The sequence below is a fragment of the Protobothrops mucrosquamatus genome, unplaced genomic scaffold, assembly GCF_001527695.2.
Source record: "Protobothrops mucrosquamatus isolate PMUCROS unplaced genomic scaffold, P.Mucros_1.0 scaffold39, whole genome shotgun sequence".
Lineage (NCBI taxonomy): Eukaryota > Metazoa > Chordata > Lepidosauria > Squamata > Viperidae > Protobothrops > Protobothrops mucrosquamatus.
This window is the reverse complement of record NW_015386421.1, coordinates 2,584,879-2,606,790: the sequence shown is the minus strand read 5'-3', so window position 1 is coordinate 2,606,790 and position 21,912 is coordinate 2,584,879. Positions and strand designations below refer to the sequence as shown.

The window sequence follows — 21,912 nt, the reverse complement described above, 5'->3', positions numbered from 1 at the left end:
GCTGCGGCCGCCGGCGCCGGCCAAGCAGGCGGAGCGCAGCGGCAGGGGAGGGGGAGCGAGCGGCGAGCCGCCGTGGCTTGCCTGGCAGCGGTGGCGGCAGCAGCTGCTTCAAGACGCTGACTCGAGTATAAGCCGAGGGGGGCATTTTTCAGCCCCAAAAATGGGCTGAAAAACTCGGCTTATACTCGAGTATATACGGTAAGTAGGTTTTGGGTTGCAGTTTGGGCACTTAGTCTCTAAAAGGTTCGCCATCACTGGTATATGCGGTCACATTTATGTAATTCAAGATGTAAATAGCAAATTCCAGTGCATTTTTTCTATTAAAAAAAAAAAAAGGGTGCCGCAACTCATACATGTCATACAAACCGCTTTGCCTACCCTACAAGGTTCCATCCAAAAAAGGTGCCGGAACTCCATTCTGGGCGTTTTATGAGAAAAAAAGCCCTGGCAAATTCTATTTTTCATGCTTTGTTTGAATAACCAATAGTTTCTACATATTTCTTCCATTTTCATATTTGTGAGTTTTTTTTTTAAATGATTCTGAAGTTCTCCAATCTGCCCAAATGTTTTTTTTCTTTAGCAAAGAGTTAGTAGAATTTCAAACAAACTTGTGTGTATTTTTTCCTTTGTTACTGAATATTTTTTTAACTATGGTAGTTCCCTTAATACAGGGGTGTCAAACTGCCGGCCCGCGGGCCGGTTTCATCATACCAGAGCCGCGCCCACCCCATTGCCGGCAATGGCGAAAAAGCTCCGATACGTCGCGTGACGTCGCAAGTTTGACATGCCTGCCTTAATACATTAGGAGAGTTAATTCTGACAGATGCTATATTTTTAATTTGTATATATTTTGCATAATCAGTAATCCAGAACAATTGAAAGCAGAATGAAAATGTGACACTGAGATAAGATATATAATTCCATTTGAGTTTGACATTTTAGATGTTGCTGGGACATTTTACTTTTGGAACTTATCAGACTGTGCTTTTATAAGATATTTTACTTAATACACTGCTTTAGCCAGCAATCCATCTAGCCCAATATTGTTGATGCTGAATGGCAAGGAATCCATTCTACCTTTGGTGTGGGGCTCCCAGAAAGTTAAATAAATAGGAATGTAGTTTTAATTTTAAAAAACCAATAAAAAATGGGAATTTTTAGCCAACAATGGAGAAAAAGTATAGTTTGTCTAATGTTCAGAACTTACCGTGTGTTTAAAAAACTTTGATTGATTAAGGCAGGATCTTTTAAAAGCTATATTCAATTAAATTTAGCATAAGGAAGAAAGTGCCAGTGAGGCATGTCTTCAATCTTAGCTCTACTGACTAATTTGTGAAGCGTAAATTTTAATCTGCTATTAAAACTGTAGTTGATAGATCTCTAAATTAAATTGAATAAAACACATACTCCTAGAGCTCACATAGAAAACAATAAATGGTGTTTGAGAGAGAGAGTAGAACTAGGAAATGACATGTAGGTAAGATGCAGTTCATTAGTTGTTTTTTAGTAGATGTTATAGCCATCTTGATGCTGAAAGAAAATCATAAATCTGGCTGAAGATCAAAATTGAATTTATTTTCTAAGAGTGTCATAAAATGTGGAAAGTATATTTCAGATGTACTGAATAGTTACTGCTGAAGATCTAATTGTCATCTGTGCAATATTTGATTATTATTATCTAAAGATAGACATTGCTAGTGGATAGCTAATTGGCCATATATGCAAGAACCATATTTTACAAAGGTATATGTGATCTGTGATTAAACCCTCTTTCATCTTTAAAGTAATTAATAGGAGAAATACAATGATTTTCCAGAGCTCAGTCTCATGGGTAAGACATTGTATTCTTCCCCGTATTATTTCATTCATTTTCAATCCCCTCAAAACCATTTGTCGTGTAGGAAAAAACTGGATAACCATATACTTTTCTCTATGGACAAATGATAGTAGGGAGCAATACTTTTAAACAGCATATCATTTGCTTTGGCTTCAGTCTAATTCTCTGTCATTTCTTTGCATATCATTGTTCCTATTGATTTAAAAATTGCATTGTTCATTCCCCAGAACTATCCGTAAATACTATATCTCCATTCACTATGAGAAGTAGCATGGATACCATGGATACTTACATGAGAAAACATATCATCTGAAAATGTTTGTAATGATTACAAAAGCCAATGGTTATGAACTCTAGTATTTGTTGTGAAATAAAGAAGTATAAAAGACCTACAAAGCCCAGTAAATAGACATTTACAGTTAACATAAATTCTGTGGAACAAGGCATCTTCTTATTGGAATGGGAAATAACACCTAGCTTTTTCAAAAATTGGAGTTTTTTGAGGTGTGATTAATTTGTTTTTTTTCTTTGGTTACAGGAATACATTTGCATGTGTGACACTGGATGTATTGACCACTTTCTCTACTTTGGAATATGAAGCCTAACTTCAGCATCTCAACATTTGTTGTGGTAGCAGCAATTTTGTGCTGCTTGATGTCATCAACAGAAGCAGATAGTAAGTAATTACCTGATGGAAATATATTATGATTAGGATCATTGTAAGATTGTTTTATAAAAGTTACAGATGATAGAATGTAAAGGTAAATCATCAATTTTTAGTTTGTATGATGCTAGTAAACAAATCATAAACTTACCATAAATGTACTGAAATCCTTCGTTGTCTTCCATTACAAATTTCAGCTCAGTGTACATGGACACTAGGACAATTCTTGATTACATATTTTGTAATGTTAATATGATTTCTTTTCTTGTAATGTTATAAATTTTTCACATGCAGAATATTCTTGTCTTTTATTTAGTTTTTTTTCTGGGCACCCATATGCTCTCACTTAGGATTCACGAACTTTGACGGAAGAGAGAGAGAAGAAAAGGTTTTTTACTAGTTAGCTACAATATAGAAATCTTTAGACATTTTAGTAACCCTTTTTCTTTTGAATGGTAATTATATACAGTATTATCTGTTTAGGAAATTGGTTATAAGCACATTTGGATCCCCATTCATAGAAGTAATTGGGTTTATGTAGTAATACATCTGTTCTTAAAGCCTACTATTTTCTGCACTGAATGGCATATGAATACATATACCAACTGTATACTTGCATATATGTACCTACACATACAATTCTATATAGAGATAGGGGGTACATGCAGATTATAACTGGATAATCTGCATGTACCCCCTAAGACTAGGGAATACTTTGAAGCTATTGACAGGATCTGAGAGAGGATGGGGATTGCACTAGTTTATAGATGTTTATAATGGCCATAATTTCATGTGATAGCTCAGTCTTAGAAGATGTTGTGGAATTTTAGCCTAGAGCCATGCCAACCACTAAGAATTTATTTATTGTTGTGGTTTAATTGTTCCACTAATACGAATTGGATGATAATATTTTATGATATTCATTGCAACAAATATAATAACATCTAATTAGGAAAAGTCACAAGGTACAGGATTGGAGAGTTCTGCTTAGTGACATGGATTGAGGAGTACTGACTGTTGACTAGATGAACATGAATAGGCAATGTCATGGAGCAGCTAGAAAGACTAATGCAGTCTTACCTGTATAAGAGAATAACTGCATCCAGATCTTGAAAAATAATACTTTGCACTCTATGCTAGATAGATTGTACTTGGAATATGGTCTCCAGTTCTGGGCATTGCAGTTTAAATGGATATAAAGCAGCTGTAGTACAGGGGTCCCCAACCCCCAGTCCGTGGAACAGTACAGGGCCACAGCATAGTTTCTTTTTGGGCTAGAGGACTTCTAAAACCCATTCGTGGATTCTACATTCCTTCCATGCTGGAGAATAAGAGCAGTATAAGGACCAATGGGATGTAATGAAAAAAACTGAAATGTAGACTTAATATAAGGAGGTATATCCTTGTGGTGAGAATTGTTTAGTAATGGAATGAATCTCTATTTATCATCCACATACGAAAGGTTCACAGTGTGTTTATTGGTTAGCTTTAGAGGATGGTTCGCAAGGCTCTTTAACCTAATTATTATAGAGTTAATATACAAATTATATCATAAGGGTGAAGGATGCAATCCTGCTTAACCCCTCTGTGAATAGTGATTTCTTTGTTGTAATCTCCCTGGATACAGCAATGGATGTTTAATCTCGATTTTTTATAAATTTACTTAGCAGCAGGAGCAAGCATCTATCTATAATGGCATTTTAAAATGTGCATCAATCCCTTGATCTAGGAATACATTCAAACACAAACCTGAAATCAATGAACAAAGCAAATAATGTGAATCCAACTTTTGGTATATATATTTTTCACCAAATGCAGTAAATGCAGGCTCGAAAGCAGGAGATTGTAAATTCTAGACCTGCCTAGGTTTAAAATGAGCTCTGCTGACTATTGTCAAGATGAAACATTAGAGACAAATTATTCTGAAATTAAGATCCTGGTGTTTGCTTAATGTCCTAAACTGCCTGCTTAATTGGATGGATATCATATTGAGTCTCTCAGGATTGCACTGTTCAAAATGCCCCCAAATTGGCTACTGCCTTGTGATCATTCTAGAGGGCCACTATTTAGATCAGCTGCTATTTTTCAGCAGACTTTCATTTACATGTTTTATTTGGGCCAATCTGGGACCATATAACTCTTCTGAGGGCGGAAAAGCTAATTTTTTAAGGACTATTTTTACAGTAGTGCAAAATGTCCCTAGTGCAGTCCTTCACTGTGAGGCAGGTATGATTAGAGTGGATTTTATATTTGCATTTGCCTGTGTATATTTTTAGATTGGTTAAGATTTTACCCTGTGGGTCTGGGACCTTAATACTTGTGGATAATTTTGAACCAGCTTGGAGAAGATCAGTTCCACAAATTATATAGTTACGGCTATTGTAAGATGAATTACAGATATTGCATTACCAAAATGTGATGGATTTATATATTTAAAATAGGTGTTGGATATAAAAAGCAATTTGATTTGTTTTCCCGGAGATATTTTCTTCAGTAGTCTATATATCTTTATTTTAGACCAGTAAATTATCTAAATCGGATAACTAATCCCAAATCTAATGGTAATAGTTAGCACATTTTAATGCACTTCCAAAAGCATTACTTTAGGAAACAGTTAAGAACATCACCTAGATTTTGTCCTTGTGGTGAAGGAGTGATAGAAAATATGTTGCATGTATAATAACTTCATTGTTCATTGTATATAAAGATCCCCGGTTACATTTTATAATCCCTTTGTTAATTCCATGTCATACATACTTTACCCGGAATATCTTGCATACTTGCTTCTAATTGCATACAAATTAATGAATGCCTTTGTTGCATGTGATGGATGGATTTGGACTTGAACAATGACTCTAAATTACGAATGTTTTCTTATACCTTCTTATTGGTACTCATGATAACAAGGTGATACTGTTCAGAGCAAATTGGTCAAATAGATCAGTTACAACTGATAGCAGTCCTGAATATTGGCAATTTCATTTTTCCCTGAAGTCAGTGCAACAGGCAGAAATTAAAGTTGTTAAATATAAAGTGCTGATGCTGTATGGGCATGTGTATGTAACATAAAATCTCTTGAATGCCATGTAGTTGTCCCTATTGATTTTGTGGAAAAATTGAATGCTGGTGAATAGCATTAAAATGGCTACTCAAAAAGTGGAGTCAGGAGAAAGACTTATTGATGACTTCTTTCATTTATATTTTTAAATGGTATTCAGGTAATTTCCTTGTAGCTGAGAAGGTATAATTATGAACATAACCCGTCTCCTCAGTTTATACAGAGCCATTTCCCCTACTGCTCTGAAGTAATAGAAAAGTACCATAGGAATGTCAGACCCAATTAAGATCTGCTAAATGTTTTGTATGCCTCTGTTCTAAGGTGATAGTATAGATTAGAGCTATAATTGACCTGGGCTTTGTAAGATAATATATGTAGAAATGGAGCATAATTAATAATGCAGCAAGATGTATATAGATCATTTGTGCTATACGTATCTGAAAACATAGAGCCTTGGGTTTCTCACTTTAAAATCTGTTTGTTGTTGCAGCAGCAATTTTTCTGCAGCTGCTGATGCTCCAGCTTCTGGATAAGTAGTCAGCTGGTCCCAAAGTGAAGCTTTTTAGATGATTTAAGATTTTATACTAAAAATGAGCAAATATGGGTTTTCCTCCAGTTAGATTTATTCAGTAATCTTAAAAATAGCCACTTTTCAGTATGTGAATGCAGGGAGTGTCCAGATTTCCCTGCTGTAAAAAATGTATGTCGAACATTTCTATGAAGTTGGCATGGACTTGCTGATGCTAATAAAAATAGAAGTGAGGTCTGGCCTTTTTAATGCACATATGCTAATTTGACTAATTTTCCATTTATTTATTTTCTGAATTTCTTCTCATCGTTTTTGTAAAGGTAATTGTAATGGTATTATAGGTTCTATTATAAGTGATTCAGAATGATTGTTCTACATCAGGGGTGTCAAACTGCCAGCCCACGGGCCAGTTTCATCATACCAAAACCGCACCCACCCCATTGCTGGCGATGCAAAAAGAGTCGCGATAGGTCGTGACACGTCAAGTGATGCAGCAAGTTTGACACCTGTGTTCTACATTTTCTCTGTCTGCTTCTTCTTCTTTATCTTTTATGTGACCTCTGTTTTTCCCCTTCTATCAGCTTTTGACTGTGCAATGGAAAAGAGCTTTTAGATTTCATTTAATGTTAATTTCAGTTGTCAAAAGAAAAAAAATGCTTTTACCATGTTCCTAGAATCTATTTCTTACTAAAATCCCAAACACAGCAAAAAAAATACAATTCTGAAAATGAGGAACTGAAAATTAGTTCTTCCCAGGGAGGCTATTGCATGATTTTAGTCCCTTTATTAGGCTTTTTGTTTGAGGTTTGGAGCCTTCCATTAACCAAGGATGACCTGCCACAGCTCGTTTCCATGGCAGGTGAGTTTCAGATTATCTCAAACACAATTTCCAAGCCTTTGGAAAGAGTTTGGGGGGGGGGGCTGGCAGGGATCAGAAATCATCTTGTTTGATGGAAGAACAAAAGTAGTAAATGGAGGCGTTAACCAATAGAGGATATGCTCAATTACTTATACTTGACATATTGACATTTGAGAGGAACAGTGTTTCTTCAGTGAAAGACCAGGTATATGTTTTCAGGAAGGGGACTTGTCCTGTCATCTGACACTTGCACTGATGAATCTGGGATTTATATGGTTATCCCTTGCATGGATCTTTCAATCTTATAACTAATAGCTTCTCCAACATACAGATATGTGCACCTAATTAATTCCAGCAAATGGAAATCTCTAATAAATAGCATCATTTCAAGAGATTAGAGCAGCAGTTTTTTTAATCAGGAGGCATTACAATTTCTCTTACAGCTATTGGAGTGTGCATGACCTCTTATTGAAAGTATTAACTATCAGTATATGTGTATATATACATGCCAATGCCAGATGGGCATTTCTTCCTTGAGAGGTATAAGGTCTTCACTTTACATTGTTGTGATTTTGTACTCCCAGCTCCCAGTAAACAAGCTGGTTTGTTTTTTCTTAATAGTTTGTCATTTCTGGATTCCCTTTTCCTTTGAGCTTCACATCTGGGGTCTTCCTGATAGCCATGTGAAATGTTCTGAGAGTCTTAAGCTTTTCGTCATCCAGTTTTGCTGGAGGCCAGCCAGAGTTTTAACTGGCAGAATAAAGTGACCCTTGTAACTTGTTACTTCTAGGATGTTGCAAGCAGCTGTGTTCAGAATTTGCATCTGGAGGAAAAATATAACACATCTTTAAATACAGCTCTACCTTTCTGTACTTAAACAAATTATTCATTGCATTTCTTTCACTCATTAGTTTTTCCAGTACTTCACTAACAGTGATAGTTTATTTGAAAAGGCTCAAAAGTGACCAACACAGGGTAGCTTTTAAAGAAAAGAGCTCCTTTATCTTATTCAATTTCCTTATACTTTATCTTCCTAAACTGTTTGCATGCATGCAAACAGTTTTATTAAGATAGATGACATTTGCTTACTAATATTTCTGAATTGGAAGTGATTTAAGTGTGGCTATCAACAATATATTTAAGTAGCTAAAGCTTTTTTTAAGATAAAGAACTGAAGCAACCATGCAGAAGAATACTAACTTGCAAAAACAGGATGGCTGAAGTCTTTGTGGTTTGATTAGGTAATAAAGATGTATGTCTGTGGACTACTTTATTTAGCATCCACCCTTACATTTCTGGATAAGATTTGCATATTATAACTGCTTATTAAAATCTTTTTTCAGCCTTTTCTATCTTGGACCAGCCGCTGTAGCATGGGAACATGTTGTTGATGAATGTATGTGAACAGACTCCTACATTCTCTTCCACTTTTGGAAACTTGGAAGTTTCAAAAGAGGAGAATAAATATATGTAACTCAGAGCTGAATTGTGGAATTCTCGTTGCTTCTTGAGTTTGATTGTTTGCTTGCAGATGTTTCATTACCTGACTAGATAACATCAGTCTATACCTGGAAGAGTAGAAAGCAAATTCATTGTATCTTTTCTTGTGTTATGGAAGGTTGAATCCTATAATCAGAAATAGTCAAATATTCAGTTACTGCTGTCTGTTCCTCTTGATCACATTTTTGTGAAGAAAGCATGCTAAAGTCATTGACATTTATGGACCATGATAGGGTAAAGAAGTTAACACTGACTGAATACTGCTGTTTAGTCATCCTATAGCCAGGAACTGGCTCTGTGAGGGTTGGGTCGGGGCGGCGGGAGAACGGTGCTCTGCAAAGGTTGTGTCGGATGCACGTGTGGCTGCTGCTTATTTGCTGCGCCGTACCGGGGCTGGGCTGGACTGGGTGCAGAGCTTCCTTGCCACTTCTTTCCCTGCGGACATTGGGAGCTCACATCCCACCTACCACTCGTCCCGGCTCACCTGCCGCCATCTTGCGCTCTCCAGCCCATCGCCGGTGACCTGGGCGCGCTGAGCTTGGGCCTCAGGCAGATGGAGGCCGGAGGGGAGCGAGAGCCATGGCTGCCCGGCTCCTCTGCCTGAGGATGCATGCAGGGAGAGGCACCGTGCAGCTCAGTAAGCCTTGGTCCACCCGCAGAAGGAGCAGGAGGATGGAGGAGGAAGGCTGGCCAGGGATGGGTGCAGGGCTGCCCACGGGGGAAATCTGACCAGCCCCAGCCTGGAAGGGGGTGGGAGAGGCCGAGGGAGCCCAAAGGGAGGCATCCCGGTGTACCTGGCTGGCCGGCGATGGGCTGTAGAGCGTGGGATGGCGGCAGCTGCCCCAGGACGAGCGGTAGCTGGGGTGGGCACTCCCGATGTCTGCGGGGAAAGAAGCCATGAGGAGGCTCTGCGCCCAGTCCAGCTCAGTCCTGGCATTGCATAGAAAGCAAAGCAGCAGCCCCATGTGCATCCCCATACACAAGTGCACCCCCGCCCAGGGCAGCGGAAGGCACGAGGAGCCCTGATCCCAGCACAGCCCCCATGCCCCCCACAACTCCCCCAGGGAAGAAAACCATCACGAGACATTCTTCTGTTTTAACTTTTTTTGACTTGTCGCTTTTTGGAGTTTTCATCCTGCTTTCGTGAGACGGCAGCGTTTGGGAGGGGGTGTAGCTGCCCCCTTCCTCCCCAACTCATCAGCTGAGCAAGACGCCCTCCTGCCCACTGCCCCACCTGCCAGAGACCCCCTGGATCTCCCCCAACCCTGCCCGGCCCCCACACGCATCCCTCCCCAGGAGCAAGATCGAGCTGGCCAATTACATTTGTGTCCTTTGAAAAGGAGTCTCTGCAGTTTATTGATGAGCTAATCCCAGATTAAATCAAGATTTGTTTCAACAACAGCTTGCTGAAGAAGCCAGAAAATTCATCAGAGCACATGTGCACAATACATAAGGCATGTTGTTTAAATGTAAATAAATATTTTAGTTAGCTTTAAGGTGTCACTCAGGTTTGGTCAGATAGCTACAAAGTGGTTTACATTTTATAACATTAATCGTGATCTGTAGTCCTAATATATTCTGGGCTTCTTTCTCTAGCTGTTTTGACCCATATTGTCTAAATAGTTAATACCTTGCAAGCTGCCGAGTTACTTTGTAGTCTGCATTTCTGGTTGCTTTTCTCTTTTTTTTGCCAACAGTTTACCAGCAGTTTCCTGCTTCATGGATTGCTTAGAGACTTAAGGCAGAAACACAAACAAATAAGCTAGGAAACTACAAACAGACCCAGACTTTCATTTGCACATCATGTTAAGCGACTGGCGAATACAAAAGAAAACCTTGTTACTGCATTCAGGAAATCCTTAGAAAATCATAATTTACTATCCTAAAACTGTTTCTACAGTATGATCTACAACAGCTCACTGCAGCCAACTCGCTACAACCAACTCACCATGGCCAACTCACCGCAGCCAACTCAACCATGACCAACTTTCCGCAGCCACCTTGCTGCGGACAGCTCTCCATGGCCAACTCACCACAGGACAAATTGCTGTGGGACAAGAGTTACGCTAATACTGAAGAAATAGTGGAATAGAATCATTAAAGAAAGGATGCCAAAGGAGGAACAAAATTAAATCTGAATGACAAAAAATAAAATAGTTTTTAAATTATTTTAAATAATTAAATTGAATTGTTGAATTGTCCTGCAGCGAGTTGTCCCATGGTGAGTTGTCCCACGGCAAGTTGGCTGTAGTAAGTTGTCCCATTCCGTCTACCTTATACTAGACAAACCACCTCATGAATTAGCATGATGCCATATTGCAGGAGAGGAAACATACAAGGTATCTTGGAGGAGATAGCTGGAGAAGATTTTGTAATAGATAAAAGCATTACTTCCCAACATGAGAAGTTCATTGTTACAGCCACCAAGTCAACCGTGATAATCTTGGAAATGGCTAAGTGGCTAGAAATAAATGGGAACATCTGGCCACAAGAATGTCTCCTTTGCCGCCTCCTCCTCTGGCTGCTGGGTCTTGAAGAGAAGGGTCCGAATTGTTCTACTTCCATTTTGATTTTGCATCCCAGTTACAGATCCTTAGCATATCCAGTAGTGGGCAGTATGCGTGCCATCAAGCATTTGCTACTGAATTTCAGTTTATTTAAAAGGTTTGCATTAAAAACAAATAAAGAGTGTTATTTTTTTAAGCTTTATTTAAGTATGAAAATGCCATAAGACTTTTGGTTCTTGTTGGTCAAATATAGCCACAGAGGGATAAAAAGAAATAATTAATATCTACACATTCTTTTATCTATTCATGTTAACATCTTATTGGGATCCAACTAAAATGTTGCAAACTTTACAAGAATGTCTACTAGAGATGATCTAGTTGCCAGTGTCTTGATAGACCTTGCACATGAAGATTCATCAATCTTGACTGATAGTTTATTTTTTCTGTTACTACTTTCCAATAGTATTTTCTGATACATGTCATTCAGTAAGCCAAACATGGGGCCTTAAAATTTAAATATAAAGAATGTTCAATTAAAGATAAAAATGAACAAATAAAATTTAACCTGTAGCTGTGCATTCTTTTCATCTTATTGTTATCTCCTGTAAACAGGGGGCTTTTAGGCACAACTGTTAGCCTGTCTTCAGAGTATACATAGCTCAAAGGGGGGATTAATATAATGGAATATAATAGTAATACTATTACTATGCATGCAAATGAAATATTGCAATATAAGAATTCTTGCTCTGCTGCTTTATTATCCAGAGGGAAGCATCATCATGTCATTTTATTTAGTATCACTTAAGATTTATATTTTGGGTGATTCATTTATTATGTTAGCTGGAGCCACATGACTGATTGAGTTATTGATTGTGTTTCTGACAAATAATTATTCTTGCATTGCTTAGGGTAGTTTTTGTTTACATTGTGAAATTTCTGTTTTCATGGATAAGCTTGTATTAGGAATTTGCATGTGTTAATCACTGATGTGCTTGAGCATCACATGTAATTATATAATTAAGCTTCCTATCCTAAAATCCTTCATATTGTAATTAACATTTGTTCATTTATTCTCAGTTTATCATTTTAAACAGGAATCTGAAGGGAAAAAAAATCCCAATTTTGTTTAAGCTTCAAGCTTCAAAAAGGGTTGGAGTTGAGGTGGGAATTGAAAATGTCTTCTGTATATCTTGGGTGCACTTTTAATTACTCATTTTCTATTAAGACTCTTATTTATTTATCAATACCCTCTGATGTTCTAGTCTTCTTACCTCAGACCAAAATGTGAGTATTCAGAAGATTTGAGAAAATCAGTGGGGAAGTTGGCAGGGAAAGTCACAAGTTGCTGAAGTAACTCTTCCCTACCTGCACACCCTCCACCAGCCCCCCTGCACTGCACTGACCACACACATACCTTCCCCAATCCTCATCACACCTCTTGCACACCTCCAACATACTCATCAACCCATGCAGCGCCTTTCATGCACACCCTTGCACATTCTCACCAATCCACATGGTGGCTTTTGCTAATCTACACAATGCCTCTTGTGCATCCCTTATATCCTCACAGAACTTCTTGGACCCATGTGGTGCCTCTCATATACCCAACCACACTGCACTTGTCACATATCCTTGTGCACCTCCCCAACCTGTGTAGTATCTCTTACACATTCCCTTTCATTCTTCTCCACTCACTAGAAGCCACTTACCTGCCTGCCGGCCTAGGACTTGCAACTTTTTACTAGCTTCCTTGCTGACTTTGGTTGTGGGAAGCTGGCAGAAACTGCATCATCCAACAACCATGATATTTAGTTAATGACAACAACAGGGACTGCAGGGAATGCTATCACTAAGCATTGCGATCATGCTTTATGTGATCACAATGCTTAGTGATGAAAATTCCATTCCCAATTGCTGTCATAAATTAAGGACTATCTGTCATTGCCGGTTCTTTGGAAATTATATGTATGTGATAAATTATTGATAATATGCTGACTAATATTACTGAATATGTAGTGTAATTTTGCAAGCTGATCCTTCAGTGTCTAATATTATGATACTTGCTTTTTTAAAAATCAACTGTCTACAGTTAATATTCTCCTATCCTGATTTTTCCTAAATTGAAAAATAAATGGTTTTTTGTCTTCAGATTTTGTATCACAACATAGGTTTTCCACACAGCATTATGCATACATTCATAGGTATATGAATGCATGTACATACATAATATGTGCTTATAGCTTTTGGACTACAATTCCACTTTCCTTTACCATTAATCATGCTGACTGCAGTGATAAACATAATAAATTAGGATTCTCTAGACCAGTGATGGCAAACCTTTTAGAGACTGAGTGCCCAAAAACCAGCCCGGCCTCCGCTTCGCCCGCTCCACCACCCCTGCCCCCCACCCACCCGCAGGGCCACTCACTGCCTCCACCGCCTGCCACAGATTGCCCAGGCAGCCCAGCAGCGCTATGGAGGCCATGCCCTCCGCCCATGCCCAACAGCATCAACTGCGTGGGACGGGGTGCGAAGGCAGAGTCCCGTCCCTGCTGCCCGGCTGCCATGTCCTTGGCTCCGCTCCTCCGTGCAGGCCGCATTTGGGGTTGACTCTCCTCTGGGGGGGCTGCTGATGAGGGGGCCCCAAGGTGGGGCTGGGGAGACTGCGCATGTGCCTACAGAAAGGGCTCTGAGTGCCACCTCTGGCACATATGCCATAGGTTCGCCACCACTGCTCTAGACCAGACATGTCATTGCGCAACATATCGGGACGGTTTTGCCATTGCCGGCAATGGGGTGGGCGTAGCTTCCGGATGACATGTCCGGCCTGCGGGCCGGAAGTTTGACACCCCTACTCTAGACTCTTGGCTTACGTGTGTGTGTGTGTGTGTGTGTGTGTGTATGTGTGTATCTTTGTCTGTGTGTGTCTGTGAGTGGGAGTGTATGTCATTTTTTTAATTAAATTGATTGTAGTTAATAGAAGTTACATGGAAAAGCAAGGACACATTTTTAAAAAGATAACATTAGCTAAGTCATAAATCTAATGCACATTTATTAGAATTAGGATCAGAATCAGGATAGAGCTGGAAGGGACCTTGGAGGTGTTCTAGTCCATCCCCCTGCTCAAGCTGGAGATCTATACCATTAAAGTTAAATCCTACTGAACAGATAGTACTTCCATCTGAAAATAACAACACTGAATTACCCTTACTCTTCAGGCATCAATAATATTTCACATTAAGAATATGGAAGTGCCTTGAATCTTAACAAATCTGTGTAATATCATATCCCACAAAACTGACTCTGAAATTTCTTATGTTATCTCTCTAGTAAATCTTTGACTGAATATTTCAAATATTCTTATCAAATCCACAACTCTTACTGATAAATGCCATCTTCTTTTGACAAACTATTTTTTATAAGATTTTGTATTGAAACTTTTTAAAAAAAAAAAAAAAAGCTAAAAAGCTAATTCAAACCAATATAATGTAAGGAAGAAAAAGGAAAAAGGGGAAAAAATCAAGGAGAAGTCAAAAAAGCAGGAAAAAAAGTTTTTAAAAAAATAGAAAAGAAAGAAAAAAGTGGCTTCCAATATTCTTTGCAGCAGTTATAAGTACAATTATATTTTAACGTTTCTCTATAAAGTTATATCATCAAACTCTTTTTTCTACATTCTATCCTGTCTAATCATCAAAGCCATATATCACAAGTTCATTTTTTTCATTTTTTCACAAAAAGCCCATAAAAGGTTTCCAGTCACCAATAAATGTGTCTTTTCCCTTATCAAAGAAGTTAACATGGACGGTTGCATTTTCCTCTCCTAAAACTTTACCTATACAGGTAATCCTTGACTTACAACTATTCATTTAATTATGGTTTGAAGTTACAACAGCCTCAGAAAAAAGTGATTTGCTACCTTTACTTGCACCTGATTGCAACTTGGGTGCTTGGCAACTGGCTCATATTTATGACCAGTTGCAGGACATGATTGTGATTTGTGACTTTGTTGCTGGTTTTCAGCAAAAAGCATTCATTGGGGAAGCTGGATTTGCTTAACAACCACATGATTTGCTTAACCACTAAGTGATTTATTTAACAACTGTGGTGATTCACTTAACACTTACTGTAGAAATGGTCATAAAATTGGATTCAGTCACATGGCGACTTGATTTATTGTACAACTGCACCAACATATGACCCCAAATTCCAGTTCCAATTGTGGTTGTAAATTGAAGATTATCTGTGAGGCTAATGACAAAGATTTCTACTGCATAAGAGCAATGAGATTAAGTGTCACCATTAGAGATTATCTGGCATATATGCTGCCTTCTTTGGGAAGAAATAATAGTAACAAAAATTGCTCAAACCTGGTGGCAACAATACAAAAGTGGTTTTCCATTGGCTGCTTCTGGGACATTTCTTTAATTTCCTAGTCTAGCTTAAGGTCCTAATATTTCCTGGTTAATCTTCTGTAAATACTAACCAGGTCTAATCCTATTTAAATCCCCAGCCTAGAAAAGTTTCACCTGGGGCTGCCACTTGTTGAAGCTTTATGAAGAGAAGAACATTAATAAAGCAGCATGTCAATAAACAGATAATATTAAAAAAAAATCTTGTTTATATACTAAATTTAATGAATATTAATAGATTAACAGTATTCATGTGCAATGTGTATGGTTAGATAATAGTCATTAAGTTATATCTGCATTTTATTCCTTTTTTAATTTGGCTTTAGAACAAACAAGACAGATAGATGGAACAGTGTACATTATGTGTTTCTGGATTTCAGGATGGGGTAGAAATGTTAATTAAGCATTCGTTTTGATTGCGTAATAGAATTATGATAGTAGTCTTTAAGCGTCAGCTGTTATTTCCTCCTCTTTCCTGTGAATGTTTTGTATAAAACTATGGGGTTTACTCAGAAGGAAGAATGTAGAAATATATGGTCTTAACAAATAGTTTCCTTCATCATCTAAACTCAGAATTTGAAAATACTTTCAACTGTCAAGGAATATTTCAAAGAAAGAAGGTTGAAAATACCTTAAGAAGTGTCATTTGGTCTGAGGGATCAAACATATACTGCACATATTTGAAAACATTCAACTTAGAAAATAGAGTGCTGCCTAGTTTTTTTAAAAAAAAATATTGATATTTTTCTCAGGAAGAATAGTTCAGAAAAGATGTAAAGCAGGTAGTGACATACTTTTATAAAGCTGACAATTTTCAGTTCTTATACCTGGATAGCTCTCTCTCCCATACCTATAAAAAACATAGCCATATTCTATTCCATTCCTTGGAAGCAGAAATCAGAATTCACCTGAATACTTCCAGGAATGTTCTCCACGGCCGAAAGACATGATTTACTGATGCACTTTTGTTCAGCGTCACATAATCTCCATTTATCATAGTTTGGCATACTGGCATTTTCTAGAAAGGTGCATAGACTACTTCCTGTCACTGAGATGGACAAGGATATGATCTCATAATGTGGCTGATTGCCTGTTGTATAGGCACCAAACCTAACTCACCATTGTATAAATTAGATAATTTGTTGTAATAGTAGTAATAACAACAACAACAGTAACTTACTGAACATACAGGAACCAGCACACCAAATGTATAGGAAGCAACATATTGTATGTATAGCAAACAAAATATTACATGGTCAATTTTTACAGAAGATCAAGGAGAAATTGGATAAAGATAACACCTGGCAATGGCTTACAACTGCAACATCAAAAGAAAACGTAAAGCAGGGGTAGGCAACCTTGGTTCTTTTATGACTCGTGGACTTCAGCTCCCAAAATTCCTTCATCTTTGCCAGCATTAGAGAGTTCTCCACAGAGCTGGTCATTTATGTCTTGACTGAATTGTTTGATGATGCATCTGTTTGTTTTCTTGACTGTTCATAGATATTCTCAAGAATCTTCAACAGTACCAAAATTCCTTTATAATAGAAATTGTTTATCAAGTAAGAGTTTGTAATCCAGGATATTCCATCATCCCGTGTAATAATATATGTCCCATACCTAGCAACAAAAGACAAAAAAATATTTCTAACGTTTGATTCTAAAGTCTTCAACTCAACATATTATTAAGAAAATATGAAGATCAGGAAAAAAATCCTTTCCATGTTGAAATCAATACACGAAACTATTCTTTCAGCTTGTGATAAAATAAGAAGCAACACAAACAGTACCAAAATTCCAAAGGGTCAATATTATTCTATCTTTCTTATTCAAAGTCCACTTTCCTCTGATACCTGTATTAATGTTAGTCTTGCTCTAGGAGGGTTGGGAGGAAAAAATGATGTCTTAATATGGCATTAGTTTAAAGGCTGGGAGTTAAACATCCTTGGTGTTCAGTATAGGGAGGGACATAATCCAGCTGTTCAAATATATTGTTAACTAAGTGTGGACTTCCTTTATTTCAAATAAATTACATTGATTGAAGGACTACAGTGAACAGATCAAACAATAATTATTGGGATTGGAAGGGAAGGGCTGAATTAAAGACAGTCTTTTCCTGCAGTCATGGTTACCTTGAAAATGTGAGGTTAATGTCTTTCCTCCCAATAATATTATGTCCCTAGTATTGAGAAAAGGTTTTAATTTTGTCCTTGTAAGATAATCAAGATAATTGTTTCCATGTTGCTAATAGCTGTGGTGAAAAAGCAATCTTTGTAAAGATTAAAGAGATGGAACTGGGTGTTCTTTCCAACCATTCTGGTGGCAAAAAAGTGTTAAATTTCATCTTGACACAGTCCAATTCAGAAAATTATTGTTATTCATCTCATCTGAAAAAACTTCCCAACCATAGTTTTCCTCTTGGTGATATAATCCTTTTTCTTCCCCAAATAGTGTTGACTGCTTTTTTCCTCATTGTGAATCAATTTTAACACAATTTTATCAAATTTATTGAAATTAGTATTATTTATTAATTAAATAAATAAATAAATAAATAAATAAATATGATTTGAACCATCCTCCTTTGTGTGGGTATTTTTACTAATTTACATCTTTTGGATTTCTAATCAAATTTATTTATAAGTTTCTTTTTTCCTTACAGTATTAAAGAGATACTGACTTCTAGAATAGAAGCAGAGACTCACAAACATTTGTTTTCTAATTTTGTCTGAATTGGTACAGGCTTGAGAAAAGGTGAAAGTATAATTATTATCAACAATTATGCCACATAAGGTGCAGTTGGATTCAGCCCAACTCACCTCACAAGATTGTTGTAGGGAAAATAGGAGGAGGAAAATGTGTTGGATATGCTTGTTGCCTTGAATTATTTGTAAAAATAATAAAGGCAGAATACAAAAAAATAAATAAAATTATCAGAATTTTTCTGTCTTGTACTAGTTTGAAGTAATTTCTACAGATTTAAAACAGGGTGCATTTAATTATGGTCTTAAACATAGAACATCTTTTATATTCAATAATATTTTTGTCTAGGAAGCTATCTTGTTGAGTTTATAAAAAATATCTTTTGAAAATTTGTTAAATTTTAGAGATACTTTCTGAAACAATTTTGTTTTGGGTTCAGTGAATGTCGTAACGGAATTGACCTGCTAAACTACTTATAGAAGACTAGAGGAGAAATGTGCTAGAATATATGTATGTATGTGTATATATTGTGTATGTATATGTATATATGTATATGTATGTATGTAATTGTCAATTTATGACCATTTGTTTAATCACTGCTTAAAGTTATGCCAATGCTGAAAAAAGTGACTTACGACTGTTGCAGTGTCTCCATGGTCACATAATCAAAATTTGGGCATTTGTCAGCTTGTGTGTATTTACACTGGTTGCAGCATCCCAGAGTAACATTATTGTAACCTTCCCAGGGGGCTCCCAACAAGCAGAGTCAACAGGAGTAGCCAGATTTGCTAAACTGTATGATTTGCTTAATGACAGCAGCGATTTGCTTATGGGTCAAAGCAAAAAAGATTGTAAAATCAGGTGTGGTTCATTTAATGACCCAACACTTAGTGACAGAAGGTCTAGTCTCATTTGTGATTGTAAGTTGAAGACTACCTGTATGGTTCTGATTAACGGGAGTTTTATTATGGGTTGCTATAGAGAGTATGGATATTCAGTTTTTCTGTCTCCAATTTAAGCATTCTAATTAAAAAATAAAAAAAATACATTTTGTTTCTGTATTTCAGGTATGAATGTATTTAAAGTTGCCCCTTATTTTATGGTTTCATTTTACAAGGTGGAATTTGCTTCTATACCAGGGTGTCAAACTCAATTTCACTGAGGGCCGCATCAGCATTGCGGTTGCCCTTGGGGGCCCGGGTGGGTGTGGCCTACTGGCTGGGTGTGGATGGAGTGGGTGTGGCCTGCTGGGTGGGCGTGGCCAGTTCTGCATAATTCGCGTCAAGGGTGCCTGTGGGTAGGAGTGGGACAGATCTGAAGGTCTCTGGCAGAAGGGGGTGGGACCGGGGCAAGTGCCAAGGCATGGTCCACCGGGGCAAGTGCCAAGATGGCCACCACAAAATTGTACATTGGCTCCCGGCTGGCCTGGGCCAGGGCCAAGGCAGTGCAGGCCGTTCCCTCACTGTTTCCAGGATGGCTTCGCGAGCCACATGAAACCACTTCACGGGCCGCATCCGGCCCCCGGATCTTGTGTTTGCCATGTCTGTTCTATACTATTGCTATCAGCTCAACTTTATTTTTTTAAAGTAGCACCCAAAAAATCAGTTTTGTCAAATATTGTAACAGGAAAGACTAATAACGTGATTGTTACTGCCAGAATAGTGCTGACCTGAATAACTTTGAAATACTTTACTTTCCAGAGGTGCTTATTTCTTGCAACTGGACTTAGCAGAAATAAGGGATGGCAGTTGAAGATTCTGTACATTAAAAATATAATACTGTGTAGTTATCAATCAATTTTACCTGATACTTTTCTGTGGAATGTAGAAGAATATATCTTTACAAAAGTAAGAATGAGATACCACAGCCTGCTATGAATAATAAAATATGATAATACTGCAGCATAAAACAGCTCAGCAGACTTAACAGCACAGCATTCAAGAGTTAGGATTTTAAAATACATACAATCCTTTGCCATCAAAATTAAGAAAAAGAGTTTTTCATGGATTATTTCTGCATGAAAAACTGTTCTGCATTTTGACCTTTTGTAAATATTCCAAGTTTTGCATCTCCTAGAGAATTGGTGAGATTCTCAAATTAAGACATGCAGAATCTTAATGGCCAAACTGACATTTTGCTAGACCTTGCTGGTTGAATACCTGAACTTGATTAGTTTTCTAATGGACTCGTTTTGCTGAGCCCGAGACATCAGTGATCATTGTAGCTTAGTTTTCTGTGAAGTGAAGTGATTGCACTGCAAACCTCTTTCCAATTAAAAGGTGATGGTATTCAGGTAATGGAAAGTTGTTTTATTGCCCCCATCTATTGACATCTGTGGAAATAGTAAGTCTTTAAGAAAGTGATATAATTTGCATTTTACAGTCTTTTATTTTCTATAGCAAATATTAATCTTTAAAAAATGAAAGTAATCTCTTACATGTTGAGATGAACTTGGGTGACACAAAACACTGATCAGCAAAGCATCCCATGCATTACTGAGAAATTTATGACAGCCAGAAATGATTTGCTTCCAAAATAGGACAGAACTATTAAAGATAGCATTGTCCCTGAGGTAAAACAGTTCTTATTTTCAAATATCAACCCTAACCTTAGCAACGATATCATAGCAATGAAGAGAACAGACAAAAATAATTGTAAAATATGAACGATACATATCAGATACCTTGATGGGCAATACTTTTTAAAATATCTAGAATACAACTCTAGAATGTTGAAAGAGCTAGCTAGAAATGTCACAATTGGAGTTTGGGTATTATTTTTGTTGATAGAGGCTGAGGACCTTGCATGTTGATTCTTAAATTCCTGTCTGTACAGAAGCTGTTCCCGATTGTGTCTCCATACTTGGCCAGGGATCCCACATCTGAATTATAGCATTTGTTTGGCTTTCAAGCAAACAGAAAATACATTGCTTAATTATTCATTGCAGATATATTGTTTCAGGAAATTAAGACATAAAGAAACAAGTAATATTGTTACTGAAGGAAGTGATAAAACTAAAAGTGGAAGGAGTTAGAGTGGTGTTTCCGAAATATCAAGGACTCTTCCTCAAAAATATATTTAACACCTTCTGAAAATAATTGGTTAAGTCGTTCAGCTCTTTAAGGCTTCTCACATCACACCTTATGAATAGTGTTGTATTAGCTTGTAAGTTAGATTTAATTTGTTACTTAAATTATCACATTGGAAAAATGTGAGAAGCCCCCCTCCATTGTTTATTCTCAATGAATTTCTAGATTGAAGGTGACAAACTCACACTTCATTATTAACATCCTTGATTATTTTGGAGATGTTGAATTTGGTTGGTAAATTCCCACCAGGAGAGACTTATCATTTTTAAAGGAGGGAAGGTGGTTTTACCTTTCCATTCCCCACTATTGAGCTGTTAATCAAGGGGAGAAAAATAATCAGTTCTAGGAATTTCCAGCTGTTCTTAATAGCAAAGCCTATATGGAATAATTGGATTGCACAGTACTTTAAGAAAAGATTTGTATTTTAATCTTATTTTCTGATACTGCAGTTTACAATCTTGGAATATTTGTTGCCTCTCTCATAATACCACCACACAAATGGTTTTGCTTTGAAATAGACTTGCTTCCCTCTGAAACAATTTCTACAACTTTGAAGCAAGCAATGTCTTTCGTTTTTCCTGATATGCCATCCATATAAAATATAGGAAAAACATTTTGTATTTAATCCCAGAAGACAAAAGAAACAAGATACAAAGTATACAGAACATATTAGGACAGCTCATTGAGGATCACACTAGAACTGCTGTAACACTCTCCCATCCAAAGGAGAGCAAAGCAGTAATTTTACACAAGAGAAAAT

The 21,912-nt window shown here is 37.3% G+C and overlaps 1 protein-coding gene across 1 annotated transcript in view; it reads left to right on the top strand.

Annotated features, from left to right (window-relative positions):
• Positions 1-2,377: 2,377 nt before the first annotated feature.
• Positions 2,378-21,912, top strand: part of PTPRF (protein tyrosine phosphatase receptor type F) — a 342,535-nt gene continuing 323,000 nt past the window's right edge. The window contains exon 1 of the mRNA XM_029283209.1: positions 2,378-2,513. Coding sequence (XP_029139042.1) covers positions 2,432-2,513 — 82 coding nt within the window. The 5' untranslated portion in view covers positions 2,378-2,431. The remainder of the gene's footprint in view (positions 2,514-21,912) is intronic.